The sequence below is a fragment of the Oncorhynchus keta genome, chromosome 11 (genome assembly GCF_023373465.1).
Source record: "Oncorhynchus keta strain PuntledgeMale-10-30-2019 chromosome 11, Oket_V2, whole genome shotgun sequence".
Lineage (NCBI taxonomy): Eukaryota > Metazoa > Chordata > Actinopteri > Salmoniformes > Salmonidae > Oncorhynchus > Oncorhynchus keta.
Window position 1 is genome coordinate 22,466,891 of NC_068431.1, and position 20,026 is coordinate 22,486,916.

The window sequence follows — 20,026 nt, forward strand, 5'->3', positions numbered from 1 at the left end:
AACTTTCTTCTGAATCTCGTCAGTCTATTCTTGTTCTGAGAAATGAAGGCTATTCAATCTGAGAAATTGCCAAAAAACTGAAGATCTCATACAACGCTGTGTACTACTCAGCGAACAGAACAGCAAACTGTCTCTAACCAGAATAGAAAGAGGAGTAGGAGGCCCCGATACACAACTGAGCAAGAGGACAAGTACATTAGAGTGTCTAGTTTGAGAAACAGACGCCACACAAGTCCTCAACTGGCAGCTTCATTAAATAGTACCCTCAAAAAAATAGCTTTTCTTTCAAAAACAAGGACAATTCTAAGGCATCCCGAACTTTTGAACGGTATAGTATATAATTGAGTTGATAAAGCCGCATACAAACAATCTCTTTTTTGTTTTCTTAGGTAAGGCAGCTCCAAAATGCAGGTGTTTCAGCCTAGCTCAGTGCTTTCTGTGGTGGTGAGGCAAGCCAGCAGAAAATACAGAGTGTTGCGCCGTGATTGGCTCAGTGTTCTGTCACTCATGGGGACACTACGTCACCACCAAGTGTAAGGGTAGAGATTGAAAATTCTAGCCACTTGGTTGCTGCCATAGAGTTATATTAGAAGTTTGCATCCAAGAAGGCTCAAGGTCATTAGCCACAGATAAAATTACGTCAAATCACGTTATATGTACAGTAGCTTTGATTGGACTGATCATGTCAACATCATACTTTCAAAATCTTCACTAGCAGTCATCAATAATCAAGTCGACAATCTACTGGCAAATCCTTTTTAATCCTTATCATATGAAGAGAAATAATGAAGAGAAATTATAAAACATATCGGTGCTCATCGACCATTGGACATAAACATTACACAACAAGTTGGATATCGCAAAATCAACAATGACTGGTTTATAAGGAATCAGTCACAGTGGCTAACGTTAACTGCATGCATTGCAAAGCAATCACTAGCCTGCTGTTCAGTGGAGCAGCTGTGTGGTCCCAAATCTGGGATTAAGGGGCTCTTTTCCAAGTTGAAAATTATAAACATTCAACATTGGCCATGCTGTCAATGAAGCATGCTTTGTGTCGCGCTCAAAACAACTGTTAACTCAGAACTGCGAAAACTTGACTTGGAGATATGTATACTGTAGCTAAGAAAGTAATATGTGTATGCTGTGTAGTAAGATGTTAGTAGCCCATGTGCCTCACCCTAATAATTTGGTCTATTTACCCCTCTTAATTTTGCCTACTGTTCAGACTTGGTCATGCACATGTAGCCTATAACCTGTTTTATAGGCCACAGGGACAAGTTCTGGCCTGGTTTAGATCTTATCTGTCTGAAAGATATCAGTTTGTCTCCGTGAATGGTTTGTCCTCTGACAAATCAACTGTAAATTTCGGTGTTCCTCAAGGTTCCGTTTTAGGACCACTATTGTTTTCACTATATATTTTACCTCTTGGGGATGTCATTCGATAACATAATGTTAACTTTCACTGCTATGCGGATGACACAGCTGTACATTTCAATGAAACATGGTGAAGCCCCAAAATTTCCCTTGCTAGAAGCCTGTGTTTCAGACATAAGGAAGTGGATGGCTGCAAACGTTCTACTTTTAAACTCGGACAAAACAGAGATGCTTGTTCTAGGTCCCAAGAAAAAAAGAGATCTTCTGTTGAATCTGACAATTAATCTTAATGGTTGTACAGTCATCACAAATAAAACTGTGAAGGACCTCGGCGTTACTCTGGACCCTGATCTCTCTTTTGACGAACATATCAAGACTGTTTCAAGGACAGCTTTTTTCCATCTACGTAACATTGCAAAAATCAGAAACTTTCTGTCCAAAAATGATGCAGAAAAATTCATCCATGCTTTTGTTACTTCTAGGTTAGACTACTGCAATGCTCTACTTTCCGGCTCCCCGGATAAAGCACTAAATAAACTTCAGTTAGTGCTAAATACGGCTGCTAGAATCCTGACAAGATCCAAAAGATTTGATCATATTACTCCAGTGCTAGCTTCCCTACACTGGCTTCCTGTCAAGGCAAGGGCTGATTTCAAGGTTTTACTGCTAACCTACAAGCATTACATGGGCTTGCTCCTACCTATCTCTCTGATTTGGTCCTGTCGTACATACCTACATGTACGCTATGGTCACAAGACGCAGGCCTCCTAATTGTCCCTAGAATTTCTAAGCAAACAGCTGGAGGCAGGGCTTTCTCCTATAGAGCTCCATTTTTATGGAATGGTCTGCCTACCCATGTGAGAGACGCAAACTCGGTCTCAACCTTTAAGTCTTTATTGAAGACTCATCTCCTCAGTGGGTCATACGATTGAGTGTAGTCTGGCCCAGGAGTGTGAAGGTGAACGGAAAGGCTCTGGAGCAACGAACCGTCCTTGCTGTCTCTGCCTGGCCGGTTCCCCTCTTTCCACTGGGATTCTCTGCCTCTAACCGTATTACAGGGGCTGAGTCACTGGCTTACTGGTGCTATTTCATGCCGTCCCTAGGAGGGGTGCGTCACTTGAGTGGGTTGAGTCACTGATGTGATCTTCCTGTCTGGGTTGCCCCCCTTGGGCTGTGCCGTGGCGGAGATGTTTGTGGGCTATACTCGGTCTTGTCTCAGGATGGTAAGTTGGTGGTTAAAGATATCCCTCTAGTGGTGTGGGGGCTGTGCTTTGGCAAAGTGGGTGGGGTTATATCCTTCCTGTTTGGCCCTGTCCGGGGGTGTCATTGGATGGGGCCACAGTGTCTCCTGACCCCTCCTGTCTCAGCCTCCAGTATTTATGCTGCAGTAGTTTATGTGTCGGGGAGCTAGGGTCAGTTTGTTATATCTGGAGTACTTCTCCTGTCCTATCCGGTGTCCTGTGTGAATTTAAGTATGCTCTCTCTAATTCTCTCTTTCTCACTTTCTTTCTCTCTCTCGGAGGACCTGAGCCCTAGGACCATGCCTCAGGACTACCTGGCATGATGACTCCTTGCTGTCCCCAGCCCACTTGGCCGTGCTGCTGCTCCAGTTTCAACTGTTCTGCCTGTGATTATTATTATTTGACCATGCTGGTCATTTATGAACATTTGAACATCTTGGCCATGTTCTGTTATATTCTCCACCCGGCACAGCCAGAAGAGGACTGGCCACCCCATATAGCCTGGTTCCTCTCTAGGTTTCTTCCTAGGTTTTGGCCTTTCTAGGGAGTTTTTCATAGCCACCGTGCTTCTACACCTGCATTGCTTGCTGTTTGGGATTTTAGGCTGGGTTTCTGTACAGCACTTTGAGATATCAGCTGATGTACGAAGGGCAATATAAATACATTTTATTTGATTTTAGAGAAATGTAATCATAGAATATTGTAAGAGCTTTCATTGTCTGCTTAGTCAAACTATCATACATCATTGATCTTCGGGCTCCCGAATGGCGCAGTGGTCTAAGGCACTGCATCTCAGTGCAAGAGGCTTCACTACAGTCCCTGGTTCCAATCCAGGCTGTATCACATCCCACTGTGATTGGGAGTCTTATAGGGTGGCACACAATTGGCCCAGCGTCATCTGGGTTTGTAAATAACAATTTGTTCTTAACTGACTTGCCTAGTTAAATAAAGGTTAAATACAAATTATAATCCCCCTTTATTCATCCTATGGTTCTGACTTGGTGTACAGGGAGAATACTGCAAGAATAGCCCATGAACTGAATTCAGTCACTGTACATTTCAAAAATGCTAAACAAATAGTTACATGGACTATTTCCATTCTAGCTCGCCCATTAATGTCTTAATCAAAATTACAGATTGCCTCATCTGCTTGTTGTCCCCTTATGCCATAGTTTGTACATCTCAATTGTCATTAGAAACCACATTTGTTTAAGCAAATCAGCCATATCAGCAATGTTTTTTTAAAGGCAGTAAATGAGGCTGAATTAACTGTTTCGCTGCTAGACACTGTTGAGAGAGCTTTATGTAGGCCCTAACAGTTTGTGGGCACAGTTTGTCACTGTTATAGTGTAATTAATGTATTGTTTAGTGTTGTGTAGTGGCTTCACAGGCATGATTCCCACTTGTTTTTTTGTTGTTGCCCCACCAAGATTTACATGCTAAAATCGCCACTAAATAGCAGCAACTTGTTTTATATGATAGTTTGACGGAGTTGTATAGAATCAGATTAACATTGCAAGTCAATATTAAACAAAATTCTGCTACAGTACTTGCTTATCTCAACTAAATAAAGATTCCAATGATAGCCTTAACCATGTTGCTCCAAAAACCTGACCGCAGCCCCAAAAAGTTATCAATAGGTTTTAAAGGGCCAAAATATGCAACAGAATTTAGGGGCAAGAGTCAGAGGTAAATGTATTTTACAAAAGTTCAATCAGGAAGGCTAACCCGAATACTCGTTCAACTTCATCCAGTAAGCATACCATCATTCACTTTGTTTCCTATTCTTCGGGCTTAGTGGGAATGAATACAAAAATATGATCAGCATGGCATCTTGTTTCTTCTCCTCTTTCCTATAAGCCAAGTGAGTAATGTTGTACATCTATGTACCTTATAGCCTATAAACATGGCATAATAATGCACATTCCTCACACTTGCTGTTTAACCTATGGGCTCACGCTTGCAACTATCACTTTCCTCGCTCTCAACCAATGGCAGTAAATCGTGGGATGTATTTATGTCAACTCTTCCATGTTCTCTCAGTTGCTCTTTTTCAGCAACAGTTTTCAACAACCATCCACCTCCCCACCACCACCAACTATAATACCCTTAAGGCCGGTTATTGGAACTCCTTTTCCCAAAGGACAGCAGACCCTCTGTCACATCATCTGACCATTCCCCAAACTATTTAATAAAATGTCATATTGCATTCCGTCTTTGTTCTTTCAGTTAAGCCTGTACTCGATTGTCCTGAAGAAAAACACTCCAAACAAAGAATCTCCAATCCAAAATTAAATCTAGAATTGGCTTCCTATTTCACAACAAAGCCTCCTTCACTCATGCTGCCAAACATACCCTCGTAAAACTGTGATAGACTACCGATCCTTGACTTCGGCGATGCCATTTACAAAATAGAAAAAAAATCACTCTACTCAGCAAACTGGATGTAGTCTATCACAGTGCCATCCGTCTTGTAACCAAAGCCCCATATACTACCCATCACTGCGACCTGTATGTTCTCGTTGGCTGGCACTCACTACATATTCGTCGCCAAACCCACTGGCTTCAGGTCATCTATAAGTCTTTGCTCAGCAAAGCCCCGCCTTATCTCAACTTACTGGTCACCATAGCAACACCCACCTGTAGCACGCGCTCCAGCAGGTATATTTCACTGGTCATCCCCAAAGCCAACACTTCCTTTGGCCGCCTTTCCTTCCAATTCTCTGCTGCCAATGACTGGAACGAATTGCAAAAATCATTGAAGCTGGAGTCTAATATTTATATCACCAGCTGTCAGAGCAGCTTACCGATCACTGTACCTGTACACAGCCCATCTGTAAATAGCACACCCAACTACCTCATCCCCATATTGTTATTTAGCCTCTTGCTCTTTTGCACAACAGTATCTCTACTTGTTCATCATCATCTGCACATCTATCACTCCAGTGTTAATGCTAAATTGTAATTATTTTGCCTCTATGGTCTATTTATTGCCTTACCTCTCTACTCTTCTACATTTGCACACACTGTACATATATTTTTCTATTGTGTTATTGTTTATGTGTAACTCTGTGTTGTTGTTTTTGTCACACTACTTTGCTTTATCTTGGCCAGGTCGCAGTTATTTTTATTTTTTTATTTTACTAGGCAAGTCAGTTAAGAACAAATTCTTATTTTCAATGACGGCCTAGGAACAGTGGGTAAACTGCCTGTTCAGGGGCAGAACGACAGATTCTCTCTCCTTGTCAGCTCGGGGGTCAGCTCGGGGGTTTGAACTTGCAACCTTCCGGTTACTAGTCCAATGCTCTAACCACTAGGCTACCCTGCCGCCGAACTTGTTCTCAACTGGCTTACCTGGTTAAATAAAGGTGAAATAAAAAAAAATTATCTTAGGGCCAACCAAATGCTGAGTGCCAACAAAGCACAAACATATTCAAACAGAAATACTAATACAATATTATAACATGTTATAACTCTCTGTAAGGCTTTCACAACATATTACAGACTATGGAAATGTACTATTACTGGGCCTGATGATGTGCATGTTTGCACTGAATCGGATAACTTTGATTTATCTTAGCTGGTTTGGTGTAAGGTAGTGAGTGATGTGAGGTGAGCTAGCAGCAGGTAAGTGGAGACCACAGTCTTCTGAAATTAATGACATTTGCAGACCCTGCAGTCTAATTCCACTTGTATCACCATAAGTAAAGGGATAGGCCTGTGCTGTTCACAGAATTACTTTACTTGAGCACGCTTTCCTAGAAGCTAAATAATTGCTTGCTGTCATAATAATGTCCTTACAGGTGAGAGCTGATGTGGCATAATGTCACATCTAGTTATTTTGCAAGTTGGCTGGTGTTTTACCAAGCAATTTAGCTGAACCACAAATTGGTTTGTGTCATCGTGATTGTTGAGATAACTGTTGAGACACTAGATGTCATGAATGTTATTAACATATGATATATGTTATGTAGCCCCTTAGGACTCCAAATAAGTGCTACCATCAAGCTTTTCAAACAGTCAGTGTGATATCAGGCAGGGCAGGCCAGTGGATAGGGTTAAAGAAGGTCTGTTATTCTGGAAAGGTGGAGTAAGTCTAAAAACACGTACACTCTAAACATTGCGCTACTGTGTCAGTCACCACCAAGTACCATTGACCTCCGATTGAGTACTAGTCCCAGTATCCTACAGAGCACACTAGTAGAGAAATGTGTGTATTTCAGAATGGCTACAAGTTCAGATTTCAGAGGTCCTCAGGTTTGCTGGGCTATGGTGAATGTTGAGGGATTGTCATGTGATGTCATAGGACTTTTCTGACCATGATCTCCAATAAAAATACACAGCGTGTGGTACTGATAGGGGTAGGAATAGGGCCATCTAGTGGCAACGGAGTGTAAGAGTTCAGAGAGTATAAATAGAGTCCCTTATGTTGAAGGTCAAACCCTGAGAGGAATCCAGCGTTCCCACAGTCACAATACAATGGCCAACATTCAGTCCCAGGCAGCAGTATGTCATCAGAACATCTGGCTGGCAGTTTTCCCCCCACTAGGATACGCTTCATGACTCACACATGGTGAAAATAGAAACGGATCATCACCAAGCAGGGTTGGGGTCAATTCCATTTAAATTCCAGTCAATTCAGACGCCCCTGGACCCCCCATAACAGATCAGAAGCCCCCCCCCCCAAAAAAACAAATGTAAATATCAATGTGAGGCCCAACCCCACAATTGCCAAAGATATCAAAATCAGGCACCCCCATGACATTTTAGGCTCCCTAAGAGTCAATGTATAATAAGAACCCTGTGGCTAAGTAAGCATCGCAACTGTCTTACTGAAACCTGAAGTAGGGCTATTGTTAGACACAGACTCAGCACTGCATTGGCTTTTCTGGGTCAGTGGTATCACTGGTCCTTCTGGAGGACGTTGTGGTGTTGTGGCGTGGGTTTGAATCTTGGGTCCACCATGGCAGGGATGGACCACATTATAGATGCATTAATTGTAAAATATTACAGTGTGATTAGTAATAATGAATCTATAAACAGCTAATGTGTGTATATATTTAAACTTCTATAAATACAGTTACTGATATTGTTTCTCTGACCTCTGACAATTATATCCTCACTGGCTATATCCAGATCATTCTAACCATCTCAAACTCTCTATTTAATACACTGACCTGAGGCAGTGACCATGATACAGGCACCAGAAATGAGGTCATCATTATACCTCCATGGGATTCGCTCACTTGGAGGGAACAGAGTCTTCTAGTAAGGCTTAAAATAGAGCCAGGGTGATTCCTTAGTGAATCAATCTAATACACCTTGACATTTCTGCTGGGCTCACTTCAAATAATTGACTTATTTCTCAGCAGACCCACATTTGTGCTTATAAAAGTGCTTGGGCAACAATCATAATGATGTTACAACAGTAACAGTATGCTCAGGTCAAGGGTGCACCTGAGTTAAAACAGGAATCAGAAACGGACTGGCCATATGGCATTTTGGGCAAATGGCAGATGGGCTGGTCCATCTTTATCCCAGTGGATTGGTAAAAAAAAAAAATTACCATTATTTGGATAATAATGGGTGTCTATAGGAAAAAAATGTGGCAGTGTGTTAGAAATGCCCCAACCGATTTCTGGTATCAGTCTGTCCCTGACAGGAAGGTTCTCCTGAGTTACCCAAAGAAAACTATAACAGTTGGCTAATTATCATGGTGTTATTTTAATTCAGGGATTACGGTGTTTGAGTGTGTTATGCCTCTTTCACTACGTGCTATCAACACATGCAGTAGTCCAAGAAGCCCAATTCTTAAAGACAGGTGACAACACGTGCAAAGCAGAGACAATTTACTAAATAGTGGAGGAATAAGAGGAGTTGGAGACGGGAAGTGAAAACATTCCAGCCAGAGAGGGAAGCAGAAGACGAATCAGGAGAGAAGGTGTGGCCAATCCAGGCCCACTAATCCCAAATGATCTAGTTCAGCCCTATTCTCCGCCTCTCGCTCTCAGATTAGAAGTGTGGGCCAGAATAAAAATAAAGGCACCGTAAAGGCATCTCTCTGTCTCTCTGCAGACGACTCCTCAAACAAGAACAAACACTTGAAAAACATAAAACATACACCCCTGGCACAAACACGCTTTTGGGTTTCCTCTCTGGATTATTTGGGGTGAGGAATTGTAACATGGACAGATCTCCGACCATACACATAGCTCTGCTGAAGGCAGGCTGGCTCTGGAGACAGAGTGAGTACTATAGATTCAATGTTTCTCAAATAATGCCATGTTGTAGTCTAACCTCGTGTCTACCTGTTTTGGTCTCAGATAAAGCCTTAGCCATTGCAGGTACTATCTTTACCAAGTGTAGACTTCAACAGCTAAACATAGCATAAGAAGTTGTGTGGGGCACTAGTATGAGAGAAATATCAGCACTGTATAGAACACTTTGAAACACAGGTTAAGGCCAGGCACCACAGGCTGAAATTACATGTTTGCATCTACCTATCAATTTTGGGATTTGTTTGCATTTTGGTCCGTTAATATTAATATTTTCAAAAACTAAAGATAAACATGCTCAAATCTTAATGAAAATGTTGATTTTCTTTATTTTATCATACTATCATCAAAATGTCATGAATTGAACCACTTTAAAATGGCCATACATCCATCATTTCAAAGCTCACTACATTGTATTAAACATCATTTAAAAGCCCATGTAATAGAAAATGTCACAAACAATTTAGCATATTTTAATACAATATTTAAGATTGTTTTTTTGTTTTTTTAAGTATTATATTTATGTCTGAATTCAACTGGTAAAAATGTATTGAGATATGATTATGCCTGGCCTTAAGTGGTGTGTGAGGTCTGTAGCAATCTTTGCTCAAGTCCCCAGTCCATGCCACTCTCTCCAAAAACAGTTCTCCCATGTTCTTAAAACTGACTCCACTGAAAACAAAATGGAGGACTCTGTTGATGTCATCAAGATCGCTAACAGATTAACCTACAGTACCTAACATTTAGATTGTTTTGATGAAGCCATTTGCACTAAAGGGCATCTTTGCCCTATTTATTGAGTTGTGGTTGCTTGTGAAAACTATTGGATTTTTAACTAAGATAAGAATCGTTCTAGAAGGTGAATTTTACAACTGTTATGAAATTCCAACCCTTACTCTGTTTGTCCAGCCTGGCCATAATCTAATTAGCTTCCTGTCTGTGTTAGCAAATCAGTGACTCAATCAGAAAGGCCACAAGCCAACTACTGGGGATTCACCTGCTGGGGAAAAACATATACAGATTTACAGCTTTGACAATATAAATACAAAACACTCAAAATGGCTGTAGGTTTACCCATTATAGACCCACTGACTAGAATGTGTCTTTGAGATTCTTCTTGTAATAAAAATTGCTATATAAATGTAATTGATTATTGTTATTACTACTATTATTATATGTTGAACTGAGACAGAATCATATACGGCTGGCAGTGCATTTCAGTTATTGTGGATAAATAAAAGTATACAAAAAGTCCAAACTGACCGTTAGGAAAGTGGACATCTTAACCTAACCCAAAATCTACTCCACTTCACCCTCCATCTCCCCCCACGCTCTTCCTGCCTCCTTTCTTCCGTCAGCATCCATCTTAAAGCGGTGGAAGCTGAATTGGTGTGACCTGTGGATTGATGGGAGCCTGGTCTTCTACAAGACGGACAGCAGGCGAGAATTTGAGCACCGAGTGGGTCTCAAGACCAGCTGTGTGAGCGTCAAGTCTGGCCTGGAGAGTGCAGGTGAGGAGGAAGTTTCTGGAAAGATGGGGATGTTCAACATGGCAATGGATGCTTCCGAAATGGCAATCTATTCCCTAGGCCTATAGTGCACTACTTTTGACCAGAGCCCCACGAGACATGCTGTATGCTTTATTACAGAAATAAAGTGGACTGAGGAGTCCAAATATCTGTATTGACCTCCAAAAGATTGTGGCCTTTGCTGTGAACTTGTGTGTGCAACCCTAGCTGTCTATGTTGTTGTACAGGTATCTCTCCTCCAGAGAACCAGCCAAGTGAGAACATGGTGGTGGTGCAGCTTAGAGATGGCTCCACTGTGATCCTGTGTGCAAACAGTGAGGACGAGGCACTGTGAGTCTATATTATTTCTCTCTCACACACACACACTCTTACATTGCACACTCTCTCTCAATCCACCTCCTCTCTTTCTCCTTTTGTCATTCTGTTTTTGCAGAGCATGGAAGTTGACAATTCTAGAGGCGAGACGAAACCCAGTAAGTAAACCGGTAAACCAGGGTTTCCCAAACTCAGATTCTTAGAGGACATTCTTATCTTATAGTCTTGTCTTTCCCACTTAGTTCCCATATGACCCATACGATGACTCGTACCAGTCCGTCCCAATGGACGGCAACACCATCTACCTCACCCCTGGATCAGGTAAAGACAACACAACACCCAAGCTGAGTCGTATTCATTATTGCACATTGTGGCAAAATGTTTTACAACGAAAAATGAAAACAAGCGTTACTTATTGGACAAGTTCAGGTAGTCCCTCCTTGTTTAAGTCCATTTTCTACTGTTAGGTGCGTAGTGAATACGACTCTGATTTCAGCAAGTCAACAGGGTGACTCTAGCACTCCTTTCCAAAACTCCCTAAAATCAGTTGTTGACATAACTATCCTGGTTACATCAAATCAGAAAAGTCTAATAAAACACACTCGTATATTCACTTATGCTCCCGTAAATACTGTAGTACATCTTATACTCAGCATCCTGTCTCTCCCTCCCTCTCCCTCTCAGGTACCCACCACATTCTGATCCAGAGAGACCCATACGACGGCATAGGAGAGCAGGTGGCACTGGGGCTACTGGCGGGCATGGCGGTGGGCGCTGCCATGCGCTCCTTCCTCTTGATGCCCTTGTTCTTCTGCTGATAGAGAAGGTCTTTGATCTGGACCAAGATGATTGCTTGGGCGCCCTCCCCCAGTGCGCTAGCTCCATGAGCAGGGAGGCACGGTTGGGAAATGCCCAGGCTGCTGTAGGCCTCATTCCTACAAGTCTTATTCTTGTATTTCACACACATTTTATTTCCTGTTGCAGAATAATAGTGCACGAATGTGTGTGTGTGTTTTAAGTTTTAATGTCACATGCACACGTACAGTGAAATGCCTTTCTTGCAAGCTCTAACCACAACAATGCAGTAATCAATAACGATGTAATACTAAAAATAACAAGGTAGAACAAAAACACAGAAGATATAAAAATAATAAGAACACGATAAAGTAAGCAAGCATACTATATCAGGGTCATTGTGTTTGTGTGAGCGTGCATGCATGTGTGATTGAACGTGTGTGTTGACAAATTGGTTTACAGAACAGGTTGATGGTAACATAAATATGTCCTTTATAACATAAGCTGTGTGAACTCAACCTATTTAGTACATTTACATTACATTTAAGTCATTTAGCAGACGCTCTTATCCAGAGCGACTTACAAATTGGTGCATTCACCTTATGACACCCAGTAGAACAGTCACTTTACAATAGTGCATCTAAATCTTAAAGGGGGGTGAGAAGGATTACATATCCTATCCTAGGTATTCCTTAAAGAGGTGGGGTTTTCTGGTGTCTCCGGAAGGTGGTGATTGACTCCGCTGTCCTGGCGTCGTGAGGGAGCTTGTTCCACCATTGGGGGGCCAGAGCAGCGAACAGTTTTGACTGGGCTGAGCGGGAACTGTACTTCCTCAGTGGTAGGGAGGCGAGCAGGCCAGAGGTGGATGAACGCAGTGCCCTTGTTTGGGTGTAGGGCCTGATCAGAGCCTGGAGGTACTGAGGTGCCGTTCCCCTCACAGCTCCGTAGTAGAAATGCATATGAAACATATACGGTATGCAACATACAGGGTGTATGAAAAACAGCAACGTCCTGATCCGTACAGAATGTATGTAATGTAATTCACTGAGTACAATGCTGCTGTTGTTGTCAAATTTAATAAAAGTTTTCAAAGCCATGGATATGAGAATTAATATTCGATGACAGAATACTTCCATGCTTAATTCCTATTTAGGACATAAGGCTTCTGTCTGGAGATGGTGTTCCATGACAGACCACAGTCCTTCATATCCGTCTCCACTGTTCACCTACATGTCTCTTTGGAGCAGCCACACTTTCTTTCTATAATATAAGAGATAGACAAATATGTATTCAATATGTATAATGTATTACCCATCAGTAGTAGCCTACACACTAGTCACTCACAATCTACATTGATGTCATTTTTCTCCAAAACAATATTCACATGATGGTGAACTTCAGAGAACCACACAATTAGAGACAGAGCTCATGAAACTAACCCATCTCCTACCAACTCACAGTTAGCCTATATTCAGGGGTGAAATTGATGGGTAATGACTGGGAACTGAATTCCCAAATTAAACTCATTTTAACATCTAAACATTTCTTTAAAAATTAATTCACACTGACACAGAGGGATTAAAAATAATTTTAAAAACCTGCTTGTTCATGTTGTTTTTAGCATTGATTCATAAACCAATAATCTGAGTCTGACCCTTCCACATCCATGCCTTCCCAGTTCTCACCATAAAAAAATAAACCATTCTACAAAATCAAGGGTTGTTTTTTGTTGTTTGAAATGACATTCTCCTTAGTAACAGTTATTCAAACTAATCATAATGGGAAGGCTGTTGTAAAGTAGGGCTACAGTAAGCGAAATTATGCACTATATAAATGACTTAATCTCTAAATGATAAGATTACATATTTAGTCTCTTTTTTTCAATGAAGCTCTCAAATCATGACTAAACAAAACCCTTGATTTTGCACCTTAAATAATCGTTGATATTCCCTGTTGACGATCAATTGGCATCCAATTATGGTTTCAAAGATTCCATGGTAGGATATACTGAGATGTTTATCTACATGGATTACAATATTATTAAGGTTTAAATTAATGAAAATAACCCATGAATTAAAGAGGCTATATGGAACTTTTGCTTCTGGCGTGCTCTTGAGCCAAAACGGGTCCCAAATCGACAGAAATGTTCCAGAAATAACTTTATAGGCCTTAATGACACTCAGAGGGAACCATTAGCCTACAGCCTCGCTGTAATGTTATGCCATATGAAGAAAAACATTTTTTTGCTTTCTTTTACCACTTTCCCAGATTGTGTGATGCGGTGTTGGTTGTTTTGAAGATTGTCACCAAACTGCCATATTTTCATACACAAGCCGCGGCCTAGGCCTGCCTAGCTGATATACCCCCAACTTTGTTCTCTTACACCGACACGGAGGCGGAATTGGTTTTGATAGCTTAAAAAACGGTTGATTTCATAGCTACAACACTGTGTCACCATCACTCAATACTTGTAAAAATGTAAATTCTGAAAACGCTTTACCTTTACCTATGCTAGTACTGTACAACCGCGGTGCTTCCGCGTGGTGATGAAATTCATACTTTTAATAAAAACTTTAATCGAATACAACCGCCGACTTTTTCGTAATTTGTGTTGCTAAACTGGAGACGTAACGCCCGTCATGTACTGCTCTGGGCTGCAACCTAAACTGAGATTCAATTGGCACAGTGTATTCGCGCAGAGTTGGGCAACACAAACGCGCTATCCAACCACAGATAGAACAATGAGACAAATATTTCACTGGATGCATAAATATGAAGCATCCGCTTGGCGTTTCTACGGTAGTGAGAGAAAGCCCACTGACGCGCAATGGGAGAAGATGGAACGAGATGGATTTTGGCCTACATTCTGCAAATGTTGTCATCGATTAAACATTTGATCTTAATACAGTTTTCTGTTCCCAAAAATAGAATGTATTATGTACAGAATGGACTAAGTTTTGTAGACTTTAGCCTTGCACACGCGCATTTAACATATTAGGCGTTCCCTAACAGAAATATGCAGATATATGCTAGAACGGACCAATAGGATCTCGCGAGCTCGTGCTTGGCTCTGCCCACCTCCTTGCTTGTTCTGCCCACTATGACTCATCTGTTCCCATTGGAAACGACAGCCTGGGGTCGATCTTGGTTTAGTTATAAAAAATATTTTGTCCAACTGTTGCCTACCATAGCCTCCTGCTGCTCCACCGACAGAGCCATGCCAGCCAGGATGCCTGCATGCCCCATGTGCCCTTGTTTTTTTTTTAAACAATGTCAGGTACATACAGGGATGACAGAAAGGGTAGTGGTTTTTCTGGCTCAGGTTCAAAGAGACATGCCATTCCATTGAACCTGCCCTGGAGAAGGTTCCTTAGCCACTGAAGATCCTCATGTGTGGACTCTCAAGACAGAGGGCTGTAGTCTTTGGCTGGTTACAGGTCCTCCACTGACTGCACCTGATTGCGCATGGCTGGCTTCATAGGGCCAATATTGTGAACCGTCAAAATAGGATGCATGGTTACACTTTTGAGCTCCATGGAGGCATTCACATGTGGTAGAGAGAATCCCCTGGTCACCTATAGAGACCTGCCAAGAGGAAGGATGTGCCATATGCCTTTCAATACATGACTTTGAACACATTGAAAAGCATTTATTGCAAGAAATGTGCTATATAAATCAAGTTTGATTTGATTGATGACATTACAGCTGTAGAATATTTAATAAACTCATTTTCATGAGGACATTTGCAATTTGGGATTTTATCACCTGACATATCAATCATATAGTTGGAAGGATCCTATACATCAAAACTATGTGAATGCAGGTACCAATCAGAATAAATAAATACTGTGCACTGAAGATTTGCCTCATGTCAATTCTGAATGTCAATAGATTTTTTGATTTATTCTCATCAATGACAACATTCTAGAACTGAGTTATCACTCATGTAAATCTGGTGTTTGGGGTAATCTGGTTAATAATTATATAACTGATTAAGTGTCTCTTCCTTGTAGAATGCTGACAGCTGTATATAATATATTGTATTTTTAAGATGCTAAAACTTCACTTAATAGCTACGCCCTGGTGTTGGAGTTGGATGACCGTTCAAATCGATTACAAATAAATGTAGGCAGTTGTACTGAGAGGAGACTGCCACTTTGACAAAGCCTACGCTTTTGAAAAGGCAGACAAATTCAAGCAGTTACATATAACTGTGGTTAATACCATATAATTTCTTTCACAAGTAATTGTTTTACCACCTTAGGTTATTTCCTACTAGATTACTTCAAATCGATAAAGAAATCACTAGAAAGCAATGAAAATGTTACTTTCAGGGAAAACTCCAACCATCAGAAACGGTGTTTACAAAATGAAAGCAGTTGCATTATGGGAGAACAATGATTGACACGGCAGCCATTTTCCTACGGGGCGCCCTGTTCCCATTGTGTGAGAGATAGTAAATACTGACACTGCTAGAAAACCATAACATTTATTTCCTTGCGAAAAAACGTTTATATTCACGTCAGGTAAGTGGCACATTTTGGCATATATTTTTGTCTAAAACACTTAACCACTGTTTTTTATAAGTTTCAGGTGGGTTAAACTTCATTTTATTTTAAAATAGCATTTTATTCCGACGGTGTAGAAATGGAGAAGCGACTGCCGCGATGCTAGAGAAAAATGCTTTCTACTTCACTGGCCGAGGCAGATGTAAATTCCGCTCCAGTTTCATGTGCATTTTTACTTCGCTTGTACGGTGTAAACAAACGTTCACCTACAACTCAGAGTGACTTTTTGGATAGCTACAGTTGTCTAGTTTTATGTTTTAATGTTCGTAGTTCTGAACATTGTTTAGTTTTTCGAAGATTTTTGAAAGTTTCTGTCCCGCTCTTTGCCTGTATATTGGTAGGCTCATTCGATTGCTTCTTCATCTGCGGCCATAATCTTGCGGTTAGAGGGCGGAACTAGGGCTTGTGGACCCACCCATACGCTGTAAACCGTGTATCTCGATTGGTCGACAGCGACGACATTGCCCACTGGATTGGTGGTATTTCGATAGGCAATCTGCATACTAGTTTTATTGGTTGGGCAGTATCCCAGTATTCACGGATAGGATAGTGGCCCGCTGTTGCTGGATTGCAATGCAGTTGATCAGCAAAATAGAAAGTTATCATAACAGTAGTACTCCAGACGGAAGCGTTTCAGTCATCATTTCTCAATAATAGCAACACACTAGTATACATTTGACACTTGGAAAAATTATATTGCAATATATTTGCAACTCACAGAATTGTTGGAAGTGTGTCTAACAGAGCATTGTCGATACATAAAAATAAACAATTGAATGTATTTTTACCTGTCTCTCAGGTGATAACTAACTCGTCATGGCTCGTACCAAGCAGACAGCCCGTAAATCCACTGGAGGAAAGGCTCCACGTAAGCAGCTGGCCACCAAGGCTGCCCGCAAGAGTGCACCGTCTACTGGTGGGGTCAAGAAGCCCCATCGTTACAGGTAAAGTATCGGTTCACCCCTAGAAATAAACATTAGTGTTCACCATAGATGTACATGTCAAGGTCAGCTAGCAGTGGTGTAAAAATACTTAATAAAAAAAAAACTTAAGTACAATTTTACTGGATGACTTTTACTCTGAGTAATTTTCTTTTAGGGTATCTTTACTTTTACTCAAGTATGACAGTACAATACTTTTTCCACCACTGTCAGCTAGCAATACAGTCTCATTATGACATAAAGCTTGTGTGAAACCACAGAGGTGGTACCAATTCATATTGGTGTGGAAATGACTTGACACTCCAATTGGTCACTTGGTGTGTTCAAAATGGCACCATATTCCCTATATAGTGTACTACGGTGAGTACTACTACTACTTTTGACCTGAACCCATAGGGTATAAGGTGCCATTTCAGACGCAGCTAATGTTTTCAATGAGCAGATCCACAAGCCTTATAACTAAGCAGTGATTGCTGGTAAACGTCACCACTCATTATTTGGGGCGGCAGGTAGCCTAGGGGTTAGATAGAGCGTTGGACTAGTAAAAGAAAGGTTGGAAGATCAAATCCCTGAGCTGACGAGGTAAAAATCTGTCGTTCTGCCCCTGAACAAGGAAGTTAACCCACTGTTCCTTGGCCGTCATTGAAAGTAAAAATGTGTTCTTAGCTGACTTGCCTAGTTAAATAATGGTACAATTATTATATATATATTTTTAAAATTAGCACGGCCAGACACGACCAGTAGAATTCAGCATGGGGAAATGATTGATGAAGTACTATCGTAGAATATAATTACCCCCCCAGTCATACTGACTGTGTGTTGGTTCCAGGCCCGGCACCGTGGCCCTGCGTGAGATCCGTCGGTACCAGAAGTCCACTGAGCTGCTGATCCGCAAGCTGCCCTTCCAGCGCCTGGTGAGGGAGATCGCTCAGGACTTCAAAACCGACCTGCGCTTCCAGAGTGCAGCGATCGGAGCCCTGCAGGTCAGTGGCTGTGTGTTTATGTGAAGCTCTGTCCCCCTTAATCCAGATCCTGTCCTAATTGGCCTACTACACACACGGTTTTTTGTTCACACAAAACAACATGTTCAAATTATTTTTTGTGTGCTGACTTATGCATATATATATATGTGTGTGTGTGTGTGTGTGTGTGTGTGTGTGTGTGTGTGTGTGTGTGTGTGTGTGTGTGTGTGTGTGTGTGTGTGTGTGTGTGTGTGTGTGTGTGTGTGTGTGTGTGTGACATTTCTTCTCTCTGTCTGTCTGCAGGAGGCCAGCGAGGCATACCTGGTGGGTCTGTTTGAGGACACCAACCTGTGTGCCATCCATGCCAAGCGTGTCACCATCATGCCCAAAGACATCCAGCTGGCACGTCGCATCCGTGGGGAGCGTGCTTAGCCTGCCCACCCTCCTTTCCTTTTTCTCTTTAATGTTTCACCTCTATTCTCTTTGTTTCTTTATCTCTCACCGTCCTAACTCCCTCATTTCGCCCCGCCCTTCCATCTCACCCCCCAGCCCCCTCTGCCTGTTTTCTTCTTGGTAGTCTTTAGAGTAACCGTGATTATGATGAGAGAAACGTGTTGAAAAGTCTCGTCTCTCATAGTTTTTGTCTTCAGCAGATGTTTTAGGGTACCTTTTTCGTGCATGTAGTATGTGTCGCTGATCAGACACACACACACAGGTTTGTGCGTCCTCAGCTCTCATAAAATAAAACTCACTCACATGCACAGGTGGGCAGACCAGAAGGGTGTCGCCCGGGGGCTAGTCTGCTTAAGGGGAGTGGCAACTTCCACAGCAGGGTGCTACTAAAACTAACCCCAGGGCTGTTGGTGTGTGTGTGAGCTCTGATCAGCTAAGCAAATTGTATTCAACAGCAAACAAGTATCATCTTGGTTACTTAAAAATAATTGATGATTACTATCATTGTGGATATTGTGTCTATTTTTTTTAATATATATATAATTCATACATATACACCTTTTCTTTTGACTACTGCCAGAGACATCAAAATAATAATAAGAAAAAAACGAAGTGATTGAAGTTTGGCAAACTTCTGTTTTTACAGAATTATTTTTCAACCAATCAGAAAGAGCTCGGTTTCATAAGAGCTACTGTTCCAATGGCAGCCACATGGGGGTGATATATACCAGCCCCCCTCCTATTTAGCTTTTTCTCACTATTAATCTGTCATTATCCATGATACTATTCTCAATCTCTTTACCTATCTCCTCTTAAGGTTAGTTGTGTTCGGCATTAGAGTTGTTACACCAGTATGAGTTGACTTTGTAGTAGCAAGAGTTACTCTTCAAGTTTGGGTTATTTTCTGACTTTCTCACTTTGTATACTGAACAAAAATATAAAACGTATCATGCAAAAATTTCAAAGATTTTACAGTGTTACAGTTCATACAAGGAAATCAGTCAATTTAAATCATTTCATTAGGCCCTAATCTATGGATTTCACTTGACTGGGGGGGCGCAGCCCTGAGGGCATAGATCCATCCTCATCAGCTGTCCGGGTGCTGCTCTCGGCGATCCCACAGGTGAAGAAGCTGAATGTGGAGGTCCTGGGCTGGCGTGGTTACACAAGGTCTGTGGCTGTGAGGACGTTTGGATGTACTGCCAAATTCTCTAAAACAACATTGGATCCGGCTTATAGTAGAAAAACTAGCATTCAATTTTCTGTTTCAATTGCATTCAATTGCTGAAGTCAGAATGCTAATTGCTCAACTTGAGACATCTGTGGCATTGTGTTGTGTGACAAAACGAAACATTTTAGAATGGCCTTTTATTGCTCCAGCACAAGGTGCACCTGTGTAATGATCATGCTGTTTAATCAGCTTCTTGATATGCCACACCTGTCAGGTGGATGGATTATCTTGGCAAAAGAGAAATGCTCACTAACAGGGATGTAAACAAATTTGTGCACACAATTTGAGAGAAGTTTTTTGTGCATATGAACATTTCTGGGATCTTTTATTTCAGCTCAT

General features: G+C 41.5%; 2 protein-coding genes and 1 pseudogene across 2 annotated transcripts; all 3 read left to right on the forward strand.

Annotated features, from left to right (window-relative positions):
- The first annotated feature begins 1,415 nt into the window (after nucleotides 1-1,415).
- Nucleotides 1,416-2,419, forward strand: LOC127906251 (uncharacterized; annotated as a pseudogene).
- Nucleotides 2,420-8,644: 6,225 nt separating this feature from the next.
- plekhb1 (pleckstrin homology domain containing B1) lies at nucleotides 8,645-12,772 on the forward strand. Its single transcript, XM_035781420.2, has 6 exons — nucleotides 8,645-8,863; nucleotides 10,252-10,404; nucleotides 10,650-10,752; nucleotides 10,856-10,895; nucleotides 10,980-11,058; nucleotides 11,422-12,772. Exons 1-6 carry the CDS (start codon nucleotides 8,803-8,805, stop codon nucleotides 11,553-11,555), a joined length of 570 nt encoding a protein of 189 aa, XP_035637313.1. The 5' UTR covers nucleotides 8,645-8,802; the 3' UTR covers nucleotides 11,556-12,772.
- Nucleotides 12,773-15,897: 3,125 nt separating this feature from the next.
- On the forward strand, nucleotides 15,898-18,960 carry h3f3c (H3 histone, family 3C). The gene is made up of 4 exons (XM_035779919.2): nucleotides 15,898-16,058; nucleotides 16,900-17,044; nucleotides 17,871-18,024; nucleotides 18,307-18,960. The coding sequence occupies exons 2-4, from the start codon at nucleotides 16,917-16,919 to the stop codon at nucleotides 18,433-18,435; spliced, it is 411 nt and encodes a 136-aa protein (XP_035635812.1). The 5' UTR covers nucleotides 15,898-16,058; nucleotides 16,900-16,916; the 3' UTR covers nucleotides 18,436-18,960.
- The last annotated feature ends 1,066 nt before the right edge of the window (nucleotides 18,961-20,026 follow it).